The sequence below is a fragment of the Esox lucius genome, chromosome 24 (genome assembly GCF_011004845.1).
Source record: "Esox lucius isolate fEsoLuc1 chromosome 24, fEsoLuc1.pri, whole genome shotgun sequence".
NCBI lineage: Eukaryota > Metazoa > Chordata > Actinopteri > Esociformes > Esocidae > Esox > Esox lucius.
The window spans coordinates 3,944,928-3,967,775 of record NC_047592.1 but is presented as its reverse complement, the minus strand read 5'-3'; the positions used below and the strand labels follow the sequence as shown (position 1 = coordinate 3,967,775).

Genomic DNA, 22,848 nt, shown 5'->3' with positions numbered 1-22,848 from the left:
TCTTGACCTGTAATCACTGAGTCCTGGATATTGAAGCAGTCTGGGTCAGCCCAGGAACACATCCGACAGCTATGGGTGATGTCACAGTTACTACGTCCATATTGTTTTACAGTCTATGGTTGCCACCCGTATCTAGTTCTCCCGTGTCTGTCCAGTGTCTGTCTCGTAATAACTTGTATCGTATTATTTATTTATGTATTTATTTGTGTGGGGGGGGTCTAAATACACTGTCTGTCAAATACACTACAACAGGGACGAGTGCCACCCTCTCTACTGTTGGTTAGTTAGTTCCCTTGTTGTTGATGTAGGACATTTTTGTTTATTTCTTTCCTTTGGCGCCGCCTGGGTTCCTTCTCCCTTTGAGAGCAGGTGGGGGTTTACCTTTGTTTGCTTGGGCTCAAATAAAAAGCACCAGTTCATGCATTCTCCCTGTATCACTCCATTCTCCCTGACGTGGTCCCTGTATCACTCCATTCTCCCTGACGTGGTCCCTGTATCACTCCATTCTCCCTGACGTGGTCCATGTATCACTCCATTCTCCCTGACGTGGTCCCTGTATCACTCCATTCTCCCTGACGTGGTCCCTGTATCACTCCATTCTCCCTGACGTGGTCCATGTATCACTCCATTCTCCCTGACGTGGTCCCTGTATCACTCCATTCTCCCTGACGTGGTCCCTGTATCACTCCATTCTCCCTGACGTGGTCCCTGTATCACTCCATTCTCCCTGACGTGGTCCCTGTATCACTCCATTCTCCCTGACGTGGTCCCTGTGTCACTCCATTCTCCCTCTCCTCTATCATCCCCTGTCCCTGTTTCTCCCTCCCTCTCCTCTATCATCCCCTGTCCCTCTTTCTCCCTCCCTCTCTATCATCCCCTGGCCTTGTTTCTCACTTCCTCACCTCTATCATCCCCTGTCCCTGTTTCTCCTTCTCCTCTATCATCCCCTGTCCCTGTTTCTGCCTCTCCTCTATCATCCCCTGTCCCTGTTTCCCCCTCCCTCTCCTCTATCATCCCCTGTCATTGTTTCTCCCTCTCCTCTATTATCCCCTGTCCCTGTTTCTCCCTCCCTCTCCTCTATCATCCCCTGTCCCTGTTTCTCCCTCCCTCTCCTCTATCATCCCCTGTCCCTGTTTCTCCCTCCCTCTCCTCTATCATCCCCCTGTCCCTGTTTCTCCCTCCCTCTCTCCCACTTGACTCTCACTCTCCTCCCCTCCTGTCTCGTCCTCCATCCTGTCCTACTCTCATACCACCAGCAGGTGTCAGCCTTGATCCATTATCAAGCTTTATCTGTGACAGAATTGCCAGACTGACTGACTGATTACTTTATTGTTTTATTTGGTTTGTAGGATGATTGATAGGTTGGCTAGTTGATTAGTAATTGATTAGTAGATTGGGGTATTATGATGGCCCTAAGACGACATTCTTGTGTTTGGAGCCACTCTGGAAGAGCACGACCGCCGCCTGAAAAGGGTGATGGAGACAATCCGCGCATCTGGCCTAAAACTCAACCGTCAAAAGTGTAAGTTCAGCTATGCTTCCCTTCACTTCCTGGGTCAGGTTATCAGTCAGGAGGGCTTGACTCCAAGCCCAGAAAGAGTGTCCGCCATCACCGCCCTGGAGACACCTACAAATGTGAGTTAAAAAGGGTAATTGGTATGGTGAATTATGTTGGCAGATACATACCCAACTTGTCACTAATCCTTCATCCCCTTAACAAGCTGTTGAAGAATACAGTAACATGGGTGTGGGACTCACAGCAAGAAGGTAAAAACACTGATATCCTCTTTACCTGTTTGTCAGAACTTTGATCCAAAACTGCCCACTGTAGTAGGTGATGACACATTCAGTTATGGATTAGGAGGAGTACTGCTGCTAAATCATGGAGGAACACTCAAACCAGTAGCCTACTGCTGTCGTACACTAAATGAAGCGGAAAAGAAGTACGCACAGATAGAAAAGGATTGTCTTGCTAGTTTAGGGGCTTCAGAAAAGTTCTACCTGTATCTGTGAGTTCTGGAAAGCTACACATGACTTACCAACCATAAACTACTGGTGACACTCATCAACCACAGAGACCTTGACAAAACTCCACTGAGGTGTCAGCGACTTCTGATCCGCCTAATGAAGTTCAACCCTGTTGCTGAGAACATCCCAGTTTAGAACCTGGTAGTCCCTGACGTGCTGTCGAGGAACCCGGAGTCAAAAGTGGACAACACAAAACTGAGCAAGGATATCCAGGCATACGTGGACACCATCGAAGAGCTGGAAAGGCCTAAAACAGTGCTGGAGCGTATAAGGGCAGAGACAGAGAAGGATGAAACCCTGTAGAAGGTCAGACAAAAAAAGAGATGTCGTCAGACCAGATTTAGACTATTTCATGTAGAGAAGTAGTCTCAGTGAGCATAATGGACTGGTAAAAAAGGGAAACTGAATAGTGATCCCACAAACAATGAGAACTGAGATGCTGGAGAGGATCCACCTTGGGCATCAAGGCCTGAATAAATCCAGAGAGAGATACAATGTCGCCATCTGGTGGCCAAAGATAAGCTATGCGGTAAAGGAGAAAGTCTCCTCATGCCCACACTGTAATGAGCACAAACCAAGCCTAAGGCGAGAACCATTCATCACAACGCCTTTGCCAGAGCTCCCTTGGCAAAAAATAGCTGCAGATTTTGGTGAGTTTAAAGGAAAGCAGTTCCTGGTTGTTATTGACTATTTTTTTTAAGATGTCTTGAAGTATTGAGTCTCACCAAGACCACAAGTGAAGCAGTTATAAGTAAGCTGATGAGCGTATTCACACGGTTCGGGATACCCAAAGAGCTGATTACGGATAACGGCCCGCAGTTCACATCACAGCAGTTCCTGGTCTTCACATCCAAGTATGACATCCAGCATACTACATCGAGCCCATACTGTCCCCAAGCTAATGGGATGGCGGAGCGAGCTGGACAGCTAAAAACATCCTTAGGCAACAAGACCCCCAGCTAGCCCTCCTGATCTACAGGGACACCGCCATGGAGCCAACAAAAGAAAGCCCAGCCAGACTCCTCATGGGAAGGAGACAGCACACCACAGTCCCCAAGCTCCACCATCAGCTGAGACTGGCATGGCCCAATCTGTCTGCAGTCAGGCAGACAGATGCAAAAGCTAAGCAGGTCTACGAATACACCTACAACAGGAGATACACAGCACAGCCGCTTCCTGCCTTAGGTGTCGGCAACAGAGTGCGACTGAAAACTGACTCAGAGAAGACATGGAGAGGGACTGGGGTGATCCAGGCTTCGTGTTCCACTCCACGTTCGTTTGTGGTGAAAACACCACAAGGAGACACCACCACACGAAACCGGAGGCATCTGCAGATTGTCAACCATGAAAGGAAGGACGCTCAGACAAAGTCACCAGAAGTCTCCACCCCACCGGGTAGCATGGCATCCATCACCCATCCTACCCAACTGACTCTGAGACTGGTAGCATAACATCCATCACCCATCCAACCCAACTGACTCTGAGACTGGTAGCATAACATCCATCACCCATCCAACCCAACTGACTCTGAGACTGGTAGCATAACATCCATCACCCATCCAACCCAACTGACTCTGAGACTGGTAGCATAACATCGTCACCCATCCAACCCAACTGACTCTGAGACTGGTAGCATAACATCGTCGCCCATCCAACCCAAACTGACTCTGAGTCTGGTAGCATAACATCCATCACCCATCCAATCCAACTGACTCTGAGACTGGTAGCATGGCATCCATCACCCATCCAATCCAACTGACTCTGAGACTGGTAGCATAACATCCATCACCCGTCCAACCCAACTGACTCTGAGACTGGTAGCATAACATCGTCGCCCATCCAACCCAAACTGACTCTGAGTCTGGTAGCATAACATCCATCACCCATCCAACCCAACTGACTCTGAGACTGGTAGCATAACATCGTCACCCATCCAACCCAAACTGACTCTGAGACTGGTAGCATAACATCGTCACCCATCCAACCCAAACTGACTCTGAGTCTGGTAGCATAACATCGTCACCCATCCAACCCAAACTGACTCTGAGTCTGGTAGCATAACATCGTCACCCATCCAACCCAAACTGACTCTGAGTCTGGTAGCATAACATCGTCACCCATCCAACCCAAACTGACTCTGAGTCTGGTAGCATAACATCGTCACCCATGTACATACGTATGTATATTTATATATATATAGTATAAATATACATACAAATAAAAGTAGCCAAAAGCATGTGGACACCCTAATTATTGAGTTCAGGTGTTTCCGTCAGACACATTGCTCACAGGTGCATTAAATACAGCACAAAACCATGAAATCCCCATAAACACTCATTGACAATACAACAGGTCTTACAGAATAGCTTATTGACTTTAACCATGCCCCCCCACCCCCGTTACTCTATATTAGGAACAACAAAACATAGTCTTGTTGAATGGATGAGGCTTTCCAGGCTTGATTATCCAGGCCTCAATCACAAAGTGAACACTGATTCCACCTGCTGGTTGAAATTATTCATTGCAGCCAGATTTACTTCCCTACCAATGATGGATCATCGGCTCAAACTGAAGATTTACAATCATCAACCACATGTCAGTCACATCACTCTCAATGGCCTGACATTATAATAATGACTATAGCATATAATGGTTATCTTTGCAGTAATGTTGTTTTACACAAGACCTGTTCACACAATTTTTCTTTCCCTAAATGTATATTTTTCAAAATGCATTATATTGGGTAAACACTTATTTATGCATATTCATGTTGAAGTCAGTGTATGATTCAATAAGTAAAGCATTAAAGTAAACAGTGAACATTCATTGAACTCAATTCAATTTTTGACTTTTGTAGCTTCCCAGTGAAGAGGAGGGGACAGTGATTTATAACTGGACAGTTCAATCTGGAATTGAAACCAAAAACAATCAGGTAGTTCTGTGTCAAAGTGTCAATCCTTATCAAAGGGACATTTATATAATCTGATCTAATCTGATACCAAAGTGTTGTGTCGATTTAGACTGATAGAAAATCTTGAGGCACGATGCAACGCCTCACTCAGCAGACCCTCTAATCCAATGAGACTCACTCAGCAGACCCTCTAATCCAATGAGACTCACTCAGCAGACCCTCTAATCCAATGAGAGTCACTCAGCAGACCCTCTAATCCAATGAGACTCACTCAGCAGACCCTCTAATCCAATGAGACTCACTCAGCAGACCCTCTAATCCGATGTGACTCACTCAGCAGACCCTCTAATCCAATGAGACTCACTCAGCAGACCCTCTAATCCAATGAGAGTCACTCAGCAGACCCTCTAATCCAATGAGACTCACTCCCTCAGCAGATATTCTTTTTTATTTTGGCCACCTGGAATATAAACCAGAATCCTGATGATGCAAACCCCATGGCGTTCCAACTGACCAACCAAGGACCAAAGGGAACTGCTTATCGGACATCAATCAGAGAAAGTTCCCTACAACTCAGGAGTTTGTGAATTCAATAGTAGGTTTTAATGTTGGTCTGCAAGAACAACTGTCTTCCAAGCCTTAGAAACACATTTTTATACAGTATGGTTATACAATGATATCAGGCCCTCCCATTATCATACATTCTGGGTGGAGTCTTCCCAAATCTTCCACCACTGGTTCACAAACCTCTGGAATCCGCCCCCAAGCCATTATTCATCGTTGTACAACATATTCTCTGATGTCAATCATTCTTTGACCTCTGAGCTCAGGGCTCATTTTCACAAGGGATTCAAGGACAAGCCACAGGTCATTCTGACCTCCACATCAACATCTCTTTCTTAACAATTAAATGTGGAAGAATCAAAGACAATTAGACTGTTTGAAAAAATATTAATATGAGGCCTTAGACTCAGGTAACCTGGTTAAATGTTTTATTAATTAACATCCAATTAATATGCAAGAGATCACATGACACATACACATAAACAGTTGTTCTGTCTACTCTTCATCAGGTTAATGTGAAATAACATCATGATTTTTTGAAAACCCTCTATATTTCCCCCCTTTAGTGCTTCATTAAGCCCCACAATCTAGACCTGGAGATGGTAGGTGAGGAGGAGAACTCAGTCCTGACAATAGAGCTGAAATCAACTCAATTACCTAAAACAATCTCCTCTGTCAACCACCTCTCCAGAGACTGGAAGACAAACCACTTCCTCCCTTTTTGACTGAGATGAAGCAAAGACTTTCCAACATAGTCAATCAAGTGTGTGTGTGAGTGTATGTGAGTTTGAGTGTGTGTGTGTGAGTGTGTGTGTGAGTGTGTGAGTGTGTGAGTGTGTGAGTGTGTGAGTGTGTAAGCATGTTCAGATATCATTCAGAGCCTTGCAAAGTATGTTGTTACAAATGGTTACATATAGAGTAAATGAAGCACATATATTATACAGATATGAATCAAAGGAAACATTCCAAACATCAATCAGAGTATCATAGAAAATCAATTAGACAGTATGAGAATATAGTAAAAGCAGTAACAGTAATTCCTCACTGTTCATTTCCCTGTCCCATTCTTTTCCCTAAGTATCACCTTTTATTTTTACAATTCCTCTTTCTCTTACAGTTTCTGTCTCAAATTACTGTCTAGCCTTTGTTCATATCAGATCCTGTTTTAACATTACACTGTCTTTGTCTGTACAATACCAGATATTTCTGAGATGTTCTATTGGGAAGGTCACACACACCTTTCTCTGCAACAGTAAGAGCAACAGTCACCATAACAGAAGAGTTATACTAGTACATTTCAGTTCATGGCAAAATCTGAATTTAACTTGGAAGTTACTCCCTAGTCCTCTCCCTTCACCTGGCACATTGTCCTTTTGTTGTTCTAGTCCGTTAACCTATTGACCCAAAGGCTTTATTGAAAAAATTAAATATAGATTTTAGATTTGGTTACAGTGATGGAATTACATTTAGAACATTATGGGATCCTGTTGGTTACAGGGATGGAATTACATTTAGAACATAATGGGATCCTGTTGGTTACAGTGATGGAATTACATTTAGAACATAATGGCATCATGTTGGTTACAGGGATGGAATTACATTTAGAACATAATGGGATCCTGTTGGTTACAGGGATGGAATTACATTTAGAACATAATGGCATCATGTTGGTTACAGGGATGGAATTACATTTAGAACATAATGGCATCATGTTGGTTACAGGGATGGAATTACATTTAGAACATAATGGCATCATGTTGGTTACAGGGATGGAATTACATTTAGAACATAATGGCATCATGTTGGTTACAGGGATGGAATTACATTTAGAACATAATGGGATCATGTTGGTTACAGGGATGGAATTACATTTAGAACATAATGGCATCATGTTGGTTACAGGGATGGAATTACATTTAGAACATAATGGCATCATGTTGGTTACAGGGATGGAATTACATTTAGAACATAATGGCATCATGTTGGTTACAGGGATGGAATTACATTTAGAACATAATGGCATCATGTTGGTTACAGGGATGGAATTACATTTAGATCATAATGGCATCATGTTGGTTACAGGGATGGAATTACATTTAGAACATAATGGCATCATGTTGGTTACAGGGATGGAATTACATTTAGATCATAATGGCATCATGTTGGTTACAGGGATGGAATTACATTTAGAACATAATGGCATCATGTTGGTTACAGGGATGGAATTACATTTAGAACATAATGGGATCATGTTGGTTACAGTGATGGAATTACATTTAGATCATAATGGCATCATGTTGGTTACAGGGATGGATTCTGAGTGATGGAAAGTTGTAGTGGAAAATATTGAAGTCTGAAAAATTTAGTAAAAGACAGTATTTGTAATATAAACCTCAAATATTAACAGTCGAAGTCTTTCATTTGAATCATCTGTGTGAGTGCTACGGCAAAAACGAAACGTGTACTGCCTTGGGTCCCAGGACCAGGATTGGGAAACACAATATTAACAGTACCCCTACATGGTTAATTTTGGGAGCAACAACATGGGAACCTTTGTAAAGTCTGGCTGGGGAATTGTCCTTTGGATATTCCTATGGGGCCCGTTAGATGTTGGACTAACATTTATAATAATAAAACAATTTTAAATCAAACCAACTTTTACAGTCTCACACCAGCTGGCTGAAGCAAATTCGCTAAATATTTTAGCTAGCCATTCCTGCCTGCGAACATACACATAAGACAACTACATCACTCCACGCTATGAAAACAACTTGTATTTGAATACAGGCATGGTTGGTAGCATTTCGGATTGATCTAAACATGAAACAAGTACAAATCAGATAGTTAAGCCATCTTTTAACCATTATAACCGTAACCCACACTCTAAGCCTACTCCTGAGTGGGATCATTATCCAAATGTATCTCCAATGAACCTAAAAATATTCCATACTGAGTCAAGTTACAAATTTGGTTTCAAAAAGACTCTTTTGGTTTTAGACATTTGGGTTCTTTTGGAAACACCTGGACATCACCTCTTTTGTCTATCTCTTTTCTGTATATCTCTGTAAGCTTGCTATTCAGTTCTGCCACTGAGAGAGGAACGGTTCTACCCTTCAAACCCTTCTTTCTGTTCTCTCCCCAGTGTGCTCCAGAATGCCACTGAATGGTCTTCTGATTGGTCGAGTACTTACAGCAGAAGGCGGTCCATATGAAAGATGGGATGTTTACCTGGTTGTTCAGTTTGTTGTTCTTACTGGGCACCGCTCCGGTCACCACATAGGCCTCTATTTTGTTTTGGTTATTACTATCCTTACAAGATTGTTTCATAATATTTTTGACCTTTGTCTCCATGTCCTCCCAACTGCCATTATTGAAGGTCACTACCTGGGGTACGATGTTGGTCAGGGTGAAGGTGGACTCCTTGGCATCAACACCATCAGCGTGCATACTAGGGAACAGGTGACCTCTATTCACACCTTTTGAGTTAATGTAGTCCTGTTTTGTAGCCTGACGTCTATATTGGACACCCCTAGACTCCTCAGCCATTGATTTATCTGCTTCATCACCTTCGAGCTGAAATAACAATAATACATTAGTTCACAATGTAGTCTCACCTCTGCCTCTGTAAAACTGGGCTGATGTAAAACAAAAAGATACATGTTTTATAGTATGTACCACGCTGCTCGTCAAGCTACAGAAACCACAACCATACATCCATTGATTAATCAGTTAACAAAACGTATTATAAACCCTTCTCTTTTGGGTTTCATTAAGCAATTTAAAAGCTACATTAAAACACCTGTCTCTACACTCCAGAGTGGTAGGCTGATAATCTGTAAATATAACAACATTCAAGGTGTACCATTTAAATGTGTGTAATGCAACAGTGAACACATTCAAATGTGATTTGAAGGAGACCTACCTGGGGCTCTATCATCCATGGTTCTGGATCTGGTCTCTTTCCTCCGTCACCAGTGAACTTGTAGGCTGAGAACACAGGGATCCTGTTGGTTGTGTCGTAGAGAGTCGCAAACCTGTATTCGTTGTGGTAGAACTGACAGATTGGTTCGTAGCGGTTATTCTGTTTCGTGTTTGGGACAGTCCCTTGAACCAAAATACGTGGAATATTGGGAGTTTTCCCATTCAAAAAGAATGTCTCGCAATTTTTTTGGAACTGGCCCACCACATGAGAGAGTCCAGGACATAGGAGAGAAAGAAGAAAGAGAGCAGAGAGATGCAACACCCCCATCATCACCTGAAGACTGAATACCTCAGAGACAAAGATGAAGTAACAGAGACCAGTTGGTAGACTGGAGACTGAACACCTCAGAGATAAAGATGAAGTAACAGAGACCAGTTGGTAGACTGAAGACTGAACACCTCAGAGACAAAGATGAAGTAACAGAGACCAGTTGGTAGACTGGAGACTGAACACCTCAGAGATAAAGATGAAGTAACAGAGACCAGTTGGTAGACTGAAGACTGAACACCTCAGAGACAAAGATGAAGTAACAGAGACCAGTTGGTAGACTGAAGACTGAACACCTCAGAGACAAAGATGAAGTAACAGAGACCAGTTGGTAGACTGGAGACTGAACACCTCAGAGATAAAGATGAAGTAACAGAGACCAGTTGGTAGACTGAAGACTGAACACCTCAGAGACAAAGATGAAGTAACAGAGACCAGTTGGTAGACTGGAGACTGAACACCTCAGAGATAAAGATGAAGTAACAGAGACCAGTTGGTAGACTGAAGACTGAACACCTCAGAGACAAAGATGAAGTAACAGAGACCAGTTGGTAGACTGAAGACTGAACACCTCAGAGACAAAGATGAAGTAACAGAGACCAGTTGGTAGACTGGAGACTGAACACCTCAGAGACAAAGATGAAGTAACAGAGACCAGTTGGTAGACTGAAGACTGAACACCTCAGAGACAAAGATGAAGTAACAGAGACCAGTTGGTAGACTGAAGACTGAACACCTCAGAGACAAAGATGAAGTAACAGAGACCAGTTGGTAGACTGGAGACTGAACACCTCAGAGATAAAGATGAAGTAACAGAGACCAGTTGGTAGACTGAAGACTGAACACCTCAGAGACAAAGATGAAGTAACAGAGACCAGTTGGTAGACTGAAGACTGAACACCTCAGAGACAAAGATGAAGTAACAGAGACCAGTTGGTAGACTGGAGACTGAACACCTCAGAGACAAAGATGAAGTAACAGAGACCAGTTGGTAGACTGAAGACTGAACACCTCAGAGACAAAGATGAAGTAACAGAGACCAGTTGGTAGACTGGACACTGATGAGTCTAGTTGTCAGAACAGGATGTTTTAAATAGTTTTCAGAGACTCCTCCTTCAGCGATGAAAACTGGACAAGAGGGTTGAATTTGAATAATATTAATAGAATATGACATCACTTCCCCAGGATTCTAGTGAACACTGACACACACACACACACACATTCATTTACACATTGGCAAGCACACACACACACACACACACATGCTCATGTACACATGGAAACAGACACACACGCAGTAATGAGCCAGTGGTTGTGGGAGGTTTATTTTAGGTACATGTCTGAAACTTTAAAAGGTGCAATTTTTAGGTCAGCCATGTAAAGCTGATTTCAGATTTCACTCACACAGTATAGCTGCAGATGGGCGCTAGAATATGCATTGGATACCAAGGCTTTTATTTTGAAATGACTGTCTGAAATTAATGGTAACAATAACAAGAACAATTCATTGGACTTAAATGGCACTTTTTTATACACACCCAAAGTGCTTTGCTTAGAAAGGAGGGAAGATCAGCTCATCCAGGCAATGAAAGAGGGAACAAACACCACAGATCGGCTGTCAGGTGAAGAGGTGATTGGTGATTTGTGCCGATTAGGGATGAATGGGATGATTAGGGATGAGGGGCGTGATTAGGGATGAGGGGGATGATTAGAGATGAGGGGGGTGATTAGGGATGAGGGGGATGATTAGGGATGAGGGGCGTGATTAGGGATGAGGGGGATGATTAGAGATGAGGGGGGGGATTAGGGATGAGGGTGGTGATTAGGGATGAGGGGGATGATTAGGGATGAATGGGATGATTAGGTGGCCATGATGAATGTTGCCAGGAATTTAACCAGGACACCAGGGTTTAACATGTCTACTCTCGGTGCCTTGGGCTCTTTAGTGGCCCCAGATAGTCAGGATACCTGTTTAACATTACATCAGAAAGACATCAAGCCACACAGGGCATGGTCCACTTAACTGCCCTGGATCATTGGGATTTGATCTATAAACCAGAGAGAAGAGGGCCCCCTACTGGCCCTCTAACACCATTTCTAACAGCATCTGGTCTCCCATCCCGACCAGGACCAACCAGGACCGACCCGGTTTAGCTTCAGAGGCAAACCAGCGGTGAGACTCGGGGGGAGCTATGGTTCTGGTATATTTAAACAGTGATGACATGGTTTGAATAACGTTTAATTACCGTTGAATAATAGACAATGCAACCCTGCATAAACCCAGGTCAGGCCAGTTGGTTCTGTTGTCAGGTGTTGTCACATACAAGGTCACTGTAGGTCAACAGGTCATCTCTAGGGTCGCAAGTCAGAAGACCAGAAACGTGAAAAGTAGAATCCATGAATTACTTATGCATTCTATGTATGGTAACTTCATAATGAGCGATTATAACTCTTGATTGACTGATTTTGTATACAAAAAAGACAATCTAAGGTCTCACCCACCCCTTGGTAATGCGCCAAATGGTTTAGTCCACCTGCACTCATTTTGTTTAGCCATTTTGACTGAAAAGTGTTAAGTAACATTAATATCTTAGTGTATTTCATTATATAACATTACAATTAGGATAAGAGGTTAATATCAGGGAAAGTGAAAGGCGTGCAAGCTGAGATTTTAAAACAAAACCCGCTTGCTACTTACTCCCCCTGTGCTTCCCATACCCTCAATTTGGTGGGTGTACATGCAGCTCAGTCATGCCCCGAGGCCTCAACGTTGTTTGGCTACACAATTTCTTTAGTGCGATGGGCAATCTTGAAGGAAAAAACTGGATGCTCTCTTCATCGTCTCTCTGACACTCGATGGGGTGTCCGGATTGCTGCGGTACGTTTCTAATATATATGCCACTTTTACAGTCAGACACTTGTTGCTAAATTACTTAACAGTGTTATGGGTCAGTAGCAACATATCAGGCATGCATAAAACATATTTGTGTGTCCATTAACTAGGATGTTGCTGGAATCAGTAGAGCCAGAGTCCCCTGGTCTTCTAGTACCAGTGCTGTGAGGAAGGATGCTAATGTAGCCTAGCAGAGACAGGGAGGAGTGTGGTAGAGGCAGGAAGAAAACAGTGATACACAAATGTACTTTAGGTTTAATATTAACTCTGGAGTAGAGGGGAACACATATGAAAATAATAATAATGACATGTAGATATATTTAAACTCAACCGTGAATTATAACAAGGAGAATCAGACAGACAGATAAAGTTCACAGAGAGTGACAACAAAGAGGAACATGGAGAACCAGAAAGAAAGAGAAAGTTCACCGATAGTGACAACAGGGATGAACAAGTAGAACCAAACAAACAAGTGACAACAAGGAAAACATTCTGTTGAATGACAGTCAAGACAGTGACAACTGACAAAATGCATAGAAAGACAGCACATAACAGCAGTATAACAGACTCAGATGCACATTCATTGTATTTTTCATGTTGTACTGTAAGTGTGCATTTGTTATAAACATGTGCTCTTTAAAAAGTAGTGAGCATCAAAGCCATAATCATAATATATATTGGGGGGGACACACATCCACCCCAATATTCACCTATGCTCAAAATGCCCCCCCCCCATATTTGTATATAAAAAATATAATATTTTTTTTTTTTTTTATTCTATGCTACTGGCAACCATGCATTGCCGTTCAAAATAATAATTAGCAAATGTAATCATTATCATAAACAAATTGCCATTTTTATTATTACTAACAATTCTAGTATAACGGTGTACTGCAATTCTGCTTGTTATTTGTCCAAGTGGTGTTGCCGTACCCCAGCAGAACTGACTGCTGTGGGAAAGTATAACCGAATGTCAAATGCTCTAATGTCTCTCTATTTCATTACTTTCAAATATATTAAGTGGAAAGTGGAAAGCTATAATGTAATATGAGTGTTAAGTAGGTTTTGATAGTGTCAGTAAGTGCATGGAAATGTTGAGATAAATGTAGTTTAAATAATGCTGATTTAATAACCATGTATTCTTATGTTTTTGTTTTATTAAATTGTATGCTGCAGCCAGGTTAGGGAAATATGATTGAATACAATAACCATAAAGTTTAGAACTCCTTAAATTACACTCAGCCACACTCACTCAGACTTTACACCTGGCTCTGATAGAGAGACAGGATTAAAACCCCACAATTAACATACAAATGAAACTGCCCCCTATACAGCACAAAGAGACCTTCTGTCTCCAGCCCCCTGATGTTCTAGTCTAGGTTAGGACAATAGAATGTAAATTACTGTAACCTGGTTAAGATTTCACACCTGTATGCAAATAACCTGTTGATCTATGACCGAGAGTTAGAGCATGTCCGTCTTCATTGGATTGGATTCGTCGAGAGTGAAAAGTAACCGCCCCTGTTGTGGGAGTATTAAAACCAATGTTCGATCTTTGTTCGGCGCGAATATTTTGTGGAAGCTCGAGGGTTGAGCAAATATTTGACCGCTGCAGTGTATTTCATGTATTTTGACTTATCAATTCATATTAATAAATCTTTGTGCTAAATTTCCATTTGGACCGGATCCTCGTCCTTCTTCAGAAACTCTGATACACGTAAAATTCTCAACAGAAACCAATTGAGAGCTACTCTATTAACCATCACTAGTAACGTTAGCTATCACAGCTAAGTTACCTGGAAAGTGTCTATTTAAATAAAGTCCAAGCAGTTTTATTACAGCCAGCTTTCATTTACAGGCAGTGTCATCATGATCAAGAGGAAGGGGGGCAGTGACATTCTTACATTTTTTGGACAGCCTCAGAACAAAACAAAAGTAAGTTGAGAGCAGTGAGAAAACGAGCACCAGTCAGATGATAGAAGTATACAGTAGTCCAAGAGATTAATCAATGTGTCTTGATATAATAATCATTGTCATTCAGATCAGAAATGGTTAGTAATCCATTCCTGAAAAAAATGGCAAGAAACACCACTTGTTTACTGGTAATATGTATTTCATGTTCACTCTGGTGCATTCAGAATAAAGAGGGAGACAGACAGCATGAAGATGTCGACAGGGCAGGGAGAGCTGGTGACATGGAGGAGAGTGAGAGAGGGAGCAAACATTGTTGGTTAACAGTCTAATCCTAATGTTAATTTACACTGAGATATTCCTCTAAATATGGCTTCTCGTGTGAATTTCTGATAAAACATTTAAGCAGAGATAGTGAGTTTGAAACAGAGAGTGACAGACAGAGAGAGGGAGGCGGCGATGAATGTGCAGGAGAGGGCGGAGTGAAGCTTGGAACTTGCCTAAATCAGCCAAATGTGAATGTCATAGCTAGTCAAAACCTATCAAATAGGACACTCTACTTTCAGGAGAAATGGTTTAAAGATTATACTTGGCCCCATTACAGTCCCTCCTTAAAGGCGTCCTCTGTTTCTATTGTTTTAAATACTTTGCAACTTTCTGCTTTTGTCAAGACTGGCTTTAGAAATTGGAAGAAGGCACTGGAGAAATTTAGTGCACATAAAGACAGCCAGTGTCACAAATCAGCTGTGATGACTTGGATTCAGGAGACAAAGCCTGTTAATGTGCAACTTTCATGTGAGCTTGAAAGACAGCAGCAACAAGTGAGGAGAAATCTTATGAAGATTGTTGGAGGTGTGAAGTACTTGGAGCGGCAAGGTGAGGCATTTCGAGGCATTGATAAGGAGAGTGGGGATTTCAGCCAGCTTCTAAAGTACAAGGCGGAGGGCTATGCAGAGGCCACCTGGCTGGAAGGTCACTTTGATTCCACCAGTCCCCAAAAGCAAAACGAAATATTGAAGCTGATGGGCAACACAATCGTCAAAGAAATTGTGGCAGAAATAACATCAGTGCCAGTGGTACAGTTCGCACGAATCATTGATGGCCCCCAGGATATATCAGGAGTTGAGCCATTTCAAGGTGACTTTCCAGGAAATTGTTAAATAAAAGCATAGTTTCACCTCGTTGAAACACTTCACTGCAGCTTAGGAAACAGACAGTTTCAAGCATGTTGGAGGCTGTGGACCATGTCAAAACAAGCAGGCAGGACAAGCGAACAGAGGAGCTTGTCCTCCCCCCCAATATTCAGATATGCTCAAAATGTCCCCCCCAATATATTGATATATAAATTATTAATAAAATAAAAATGCGCTATGCCACGACAGGTAACCATGCAACGCCGTCCAAAAATAATTATTAACAAATTTAAACATTATCATAACTAAATTTGACGAATTGCTTTTATTATTACTGTCGGTTCTAGGTGTGTGGTTCACTGCATTTCGTCGTGTGGTTTGTCCAAGTGCTGTTGCCGTACCCCAGTCGTCTTGTGGATTGCTGTTGGTAGGTAAAATCTATGACGAACACTGTACTCTCTTATTACTTTCAAATGTATTTTAAAAAGTGGAAAAATAAAATGTAATGTGAGTATTAAGTATATCTTCTTTTCGCTTGTGATAGTTTTAACATCAACACGTCATTTTGCGCTGGAACTGTAATTGTGGAAATAATTGTTTGCTAAAAAGCGTCAGTAATTGCATGGAGTGTAAACAAACGTTTTGGGTGTTAACGGGCCGATTTGTGAGTGCTAATCAATCAACCATCACAATGGTGCTCATGTGCGTATTGAACTAACGTTAATGTCTTACGTTAATGATTTTGTTAGAAATGTCTGAAAGCCCACACGAAGTCTGAGTAAAGTGTCAATCATTTATGTTGCGCTGCATGTGTTATTTCTGCAGACAGTAGTCGTTTTCATTGATTGAATATTAATTTCGTATACTGTATAGCTGTATTTGCTTATGATAAATCGAATTATTAGTGTTTGTTTGATTAAAGTGCAAGCAGTTTTATTAGTCAGCTTTCATTCACAGGGAGTGTCATCATGAAGAGGAAGGGTGGCAGCGACACTCATCAAGTTTTTTGGGCAGAGTCAGAAACGTACCGAAACATTTTCTTTACTGATATTTCTTTCATGTTCAGAAAGAGATTGAGAGAGAGACCATGAGGATGCCAACAGGACAGGGAGAGCAGGTGAAATGGAGGTGAGTGAGACAAGGAGGGTTGTTGTGTTTGTACATAAAGGCCTTTTGATGGTAATATTCTTGATCACCTGTGCCTGAACCTAACCTTAGTGGTACCTGTGCCTGAACCTAACCTTAGTGGTACCTGTGCCTGAACCTAACCTTAGTGGTACCTGTGCCTGAACCTAACCTTAGTGGTACCTGTGCCTGAACCTAACCGTAGTGGTACCTGTGCCTGAACCTAACCGTAGTGGTACCTGTGCCTGAACCTAACCGTAGTGGTACCTGTGCCTGAACCTAACCGTAGTGGTACCTGTGGTACCTTGTCGGTGGTGGTACCGACAACATTAATTATGATGTTGTCAGAACAACACATGGCGATATCAGATCGGTCATCAATATTTGCTCCTTGTCTCACTCACCTCCATTTCACCTGCTCTCCCTGTCCTGTTGGCATCCTCATGGTCTCTCTCTCAATCTCTTTCTGAACATGAAAGAAATATCAGTAAAGAAAATGTTTCGGTACGTTTCTGACTCTGCCCAAAAAACTTGATGAATGTCGCTGCCACCCTTCCTCTTCATGATGACACTCCCTGTGAATGAAAGCTGACTAATAAAACTGTTTGCACTTTAATCAAACAAACACTAATAATTCGATTTATCATAAGCAAATACAGCTATACAGTATACGAAATTAATATTCAATCAATGAAAACGACTACTGTCTGCAGAAATAACACATGCAGCGCAACATAAATGATTGACACTTTACTCAGACTTCGTGTGGGCTTTCAGACATTTCTAACAAAATCATTAACGTAAGGTTAGGTTAGGTTTACGTCAAAGTGTGGGGGGGCAGCGGAATATTCTGTCTTTGGACTGGGGTAACTAACTACAGGTCAGTTGATGTTCCTGGAGCGACAATAATTATGTTTTAGGAATGCCAACACTGTGATACCAGATTGTGTAAATATTGATGGTTAAGAGTCTAATAAACATTTTAAGCATTTTTTAATGTTTTTCTGGGGGGGGACACCCAGACCCCTGGCTGACTTGATCCCCCCCAATGTTGACTCCATGGCCAGGGCCTTGTGCTAACTTGATATCTCTATTTAGAATTTGGTAACATTGAAGTTTTTGATTACATTTAATTTAGCCAATATTTAGTGTAAGCTTTTTGGATAAAGGTTTTAATTTAAGTTTTTTTGCTGAAGGTGTAATGTTTGGATTTAGCTGAAGCTTCTGGGCCTACTGCTTTAAAGGGTCACTCTCAGGGTTGTTGTGTTTGTACATAAAGGCCTTTTGATGATAATATTCTGGATCACTTTGTGTTAGGTGAATCCAACATTTAGTGGCTCTTTTCTCAATATGTAGTGCTAAGGGGAATCTCCTGAGTTCTGGTCTACATGCTAAGTTAGAGGAATTTCTGTGAACACCAAGGATATTTTTACAAAATTCCAAGTGTAAAATTTCAGTCTGGCATTTGTCCCAAGATGTGCCATTTAAATTGTTAAGGGGTCTCAGATTTCGAATCAATTTAATATTTCATTTAATGGCACAAAAACATTAGTTTTTCTTTTTATTTGACAATCTAATACATGACAATATAGTACACTTAGGGGTGTACTCACTTTTTTTTTTACAGTTTTACAAGCTGTACACTCACTACCTTACATTGTAGCAAAGTGTCATTTCTTCAGTGTTGTCACAAGAAAAGATATAATCAAATATTTACAAAAATGTGAGGGGTGTACTCACTTCTGTGAGATACTGTATATCACTATAGAAGTGTGAAGTTTCCACAACAGAGTTAGTGTTACTTTATCATGACAACATCCAGACATCAATGTCTGGAACCAGATGATAGTATGGTAGTATCTGCTGTACTCATCAATGTGTAACTTTACTAACTGGAGGAAAGTTGTAGCAGTAATGAATGTTTTTGTTTCTATATGATAAAGTGCCCTTCAGATTTATTGGCACCCTAGATAAATAATAAATAACCCTTTAAATTATTGAAAATGTTATTTTAACCCAACATCTTCAAGTTGCGGTTGTTTTGCTGAAGAAACACCACTGTTGGTTGGAACCTCATCAAATAAAGCTTTTAAGACCTAGTGGTTGTATCTTAACTTTGCCCTGTAGATAGAAGTGCTACATGTTTAGTGATGGTGTTCTAACTTGCACTGTGAAACATTATTACATTGACCATCTACAGACATGGAACACAATGAGACATGGAACACAATGATACAAGCTATCCTTTTGTTATGTATATTGACTTTATTTACCTTTATTTAACATAAATTGATTTAAATACATCACATGCATCTTTGTTTCCTACCATGGCACCATAATGGCAGCATCAATAATGCTTTAAAACTTTTTGCTTTTGACTGCTCTTTTAAACATTTTGTTTTAACAATTTACATGTTATGTAACTTACCAAGTAACAATAACCACCTATCTGTTTGGTATCTGATGTTTGGTAGATGTGACATGTGCTGTTGTTAGAAATACACCTGGAATAAGGAAAGGTAAACACGTCATGGCTTCAATACTTTATTAGTGATAGATATACAGTGTAATACTGTTGTCTCCTCCAGAGAAGTCTCCAGTCTACTCAGCAGTGACCTATTCCTCCAACAAATCAGGTCCTGTTACACTGTAAAACCCTGACATCCTAAATCTATGTTGTTACTGATTAAAGGGATTCGTCCAACACAACAGGTTCAGTTAGACTGTAAAACACTGACCGGCTTGGAACGGCTCATGATCTGAAGCATACCACATCGTCTGTTAAACATGGTGGAGGCAGTGTGATGGCATGGGCATGCATGGCTTCCAATGGCACTGGGTCACTAGGATGAAATCTGAAGTGTATAGGGATATATTGTCTGCTCAGATTCAGCGAAATTCAGCGAAGTTGATTGGATGGGGCTTCACTTTACAGATGGACAATGACCCAAAACATACTGCGAAAGCAACCCAGGAGATTTTAAGGGAAAGAAGTTAAATATTCTGCAATGGCCGAGTCAATCACCTGATCTCAACCTGATTGAGCATGCATTTCCCTTGCTAAAGACAAAACTTCAGGCAGAAAGACCCAGGAACAAACAACAACTGAGGACAGCTTCAGTAAAGGCCTGGTAAAGCATCACAAAAGAGGAAACCCAGCATTTGGTGATATCCATGTGTTCCAGACTTCAAGCAGTCATTGCCTGCAAGGGATTCTCAACAAAGTATTAAAAATAACCACAATCATAAATAATTTTATTTATGATTGTGTTCATATGTCCAATTATATTTTAACCCCTGAAATAAGGGGACTGTATATTAAAATGTTTGCAATTCCAAAACATTTAATGCTATATTTTTGTTCAATTAAAGCTGAATTAAAGCTGAAAGTCTGCACTTCAACTACAATTCGGTTGTTTCATTTCAAACTCGTTGTGGTGGCATACAGAGACACAATTATACAAATCATGTCAGTGTCCAAATATTTACAGACCTAACTGTGTCATGTAGCATGTGCAAAAGTTGTGTGTTGTGTTACAGGTCTGTGAGAGAGAGAGAGCAGTTGGACTGAAGGATGTGGGAGAGAGAAGGATTTCTGTTTAATGGACACACTCAGATATGCACACCCACAAACTCACCCCATCTCTCTTCTCTTTCTACAGATCCAGTCAGGGTGGAAAACATCAGGGCCGGCTGTAGAAAAATAAATGTTCAGCTGTGGTTGACAACCACAACCCTCTCTGTCCGTTGCTCTCTGCCTCCATCCTCCATTTTACCATCGACCTATTTATGTTTAGAGGGTGCAGCCTGGTAACTGCAGTCACCTTCAACCTCCATTAACAACACCAGTATATTTCACTATAGAGGTGTGAAGTTTCCACAGCAGAGTTAGTGTTACTTTATCATAACAACATCAATATCAGAGTTTCAGCTTTGATAGTTTCCATAACAGAGTTAGTGTTACTTTATCATGACAACATCCAGACATCAATGTCTGGAACCAGATGATAGTGTGGTAGTATCTGCTGTACTCATCAATGTGTAACTTTACTAACTGGAGGAAAGTTGTAGCAGTTATGAATGTTTTTGTTTCTATATGATAAAGTGCCCTTCAGATTTATTGGCACCCTAGATAAATAATAAATAACCCTTTAAATTATTGAAAATGTTATTTTAACCCAACATCTTCAAGTTGCGGTTGTTTTGCTGAAGAAACACCACTGTTGGTTGGAACCTCATCAAATAAAGCTTTTAAGACCTAGTGGTTGTATCTTAACTTTGCCCTGTAGATAGAAGTGCTACATGTTTAGTGATGGTGTTCTAACTTGCACTGTGAAACATTATTACATTGACCATCTACAGACATGGAACACAATGAGACATGGAACACAATGATACAAGCTATCCTTTTGTTATGTATATTGACTTTATTTACCTTTATTTAACATAAATAGAAAATCCATGGGAGAACACTACTTGGGATCGGTCTTCATAATTATTGTTTTGTTACAGTTAAGGCTAGATTTATAACAATGGTTGGTGGATAGTCAACATGTTGGCTTTTATTGTGACGATTATTGAACATTTATTGAACGTTGGCTTTTATTGTGACAATTATTGAACATTTACAAACCTTCTACTTTGGACTATGCCGATATAGTATTGCCTCATATTTTTAAACAACTTAAAGAAAACAAACACCTTGAAGACTAACAATTATTATGGATATGACCACTTTCTACTGTTACAAACGACACTGATGAGTCCAGCTGAAACTCTGATACGGTCTGTTTCCAGTCATTGATGTTCTTGTGATTACTACCCAATAATTCTGTTTCGAAAACTTCACACCTCTGTTGTCGAAAAGTGATATTGAACCATACATAATTAGTTCTTGCCTCTTGCAAAACAAACAGTGTGACTTTTCTACTTATTTTGGGTAGCTATTGAGATCTGTGGCTGGTGATCTACTGTAAATATAGCCTAGTATATTTACATATAGCTGCTTACTTTTGTTATAATGGCAAATTAATTATTGAAAACCATTCCTGTGGAATTAACTGTTGAGATCTGTGGCCAGTATTCTACTGAAAAAAATAACCAACAAATATATTTTGATTTCATTTGAGCTATACTGTCTGAACATTTAGTACCACAAAATTACATCCTTCACAGAACAACCAGATTTTGTGAAATGTTAAAAGCATGAATTGTTAGCTATTTCTACTGGTAAATGTGTTTTAATGTCTGTGGTTTTGGCAACTATAGCCTACTCTTTGTAAATATGGCTTGTTAAAATGCCAACATTTCCTGAGTCTTGCTTATTAAAAACCATGCCTGAGAGACTTAATTACTGAGATATTGTCTAGAATTGACAAAAAAACTTTCAACTTGGAAGAGAACAGCACATATTGGCCTGGAGTAATTAACATTTTCAGGAGTGAATATATAATTCTTTAGGAATAACTTTACTGATTAAAATATTGGTCATCTGTTGACTATAGCGCATCAAAATCCAGCAACATATGGCACCAAACTGATCAGTATATGTAAGCAAACACATACTATAAAACATGCATCCTACATAGAGGCCTATGTGGTGACCGGAGCGCTGCCCAGTGAGAACAACAAACTGAAAAACCGGGTGAACATCCCAACTCATGTGGACCACCTTCTGCTGTTACATCAGCAAAACAAACAAGTGGATCTCCAAAGCACACTGGGGTCTGAACCAAAAAGTACAACACTGCTAGAGAAAACCTTGGGAGTGCTGTATGAAATATCTCACTGGTACCAATTCATTTACAAGTGCTTGCTAGGCAAAGCCCCTCTGTACCTAAGCTCACTGGTCACCATAGCTTTACCAACCCCGCAGCCTGCGCTCAAGCAGGTACATCTCTCTGGTCCCCCCCAAAAGACCACACCTCCTTCGCCACCACTCCTTCCAGTTCTCAGCTGCCAATGACTGGAACGAATTACAAAAACCCCTGAAACTGGAGACCCTCTTTCCCCTCACTGCCTTGAAACATGCTGA

General features: G+C 41.0%; 1 protein-coding gene and 1 long non-coding RNA gene across 4 annotated transcripts; one reads left to right on the top strand and one right to left on the bottom strand.

Moving 5' to 3' along the window:
• Positions 1-8,476: 8,476 nt before the first annotated feature.
• LOC114830222 (endonuclease domain-containing 1 protein-like) lies at positions 8,477-9,842 on the bottom strand. Its single transcript, XM_029117244.2, has 2 exons — positions 9,426-9,842; positions 8,477-9,076 (listed from the first exon to the last, which is right to left on the bottom strand). The coding sequence occupies exons 1-2, from the start codon at positions 9,753-9,755 to the stop codon at positions 8,477-8,479; spliced, it is 930 nt and encodes a 309-aa protein (XP_028973077.1). The 5' UTR covers positions 9,756-9,842.
• Positions 9,843-16,031: 6,189 nt separating this feature from the next.
• LOC114830233 lies at positions 16,032-22,164 on the top strand. Of its 3 annotated transcripts, none has more exons than XR_003777945.2 (3): positions 16,063-16,116; positions 16,647-16,817; positions 20,477-22,164. It is a non-coding gene; the product is annotated as an uncharacterized LOC114830233 (long non-coding RNA). The 3 variants fall into 3 exon arrangements; XR_003777946.2 differs by having other exon boundaries at positions 16,113-16,196; XR_004575342.1 differs by lacking the exon at positions 16,647-16,817 and having other exon boundaries at positions 16,032-16,116.
• Positions 22,165-22,848: the final 684 nt, after the last annotated feature.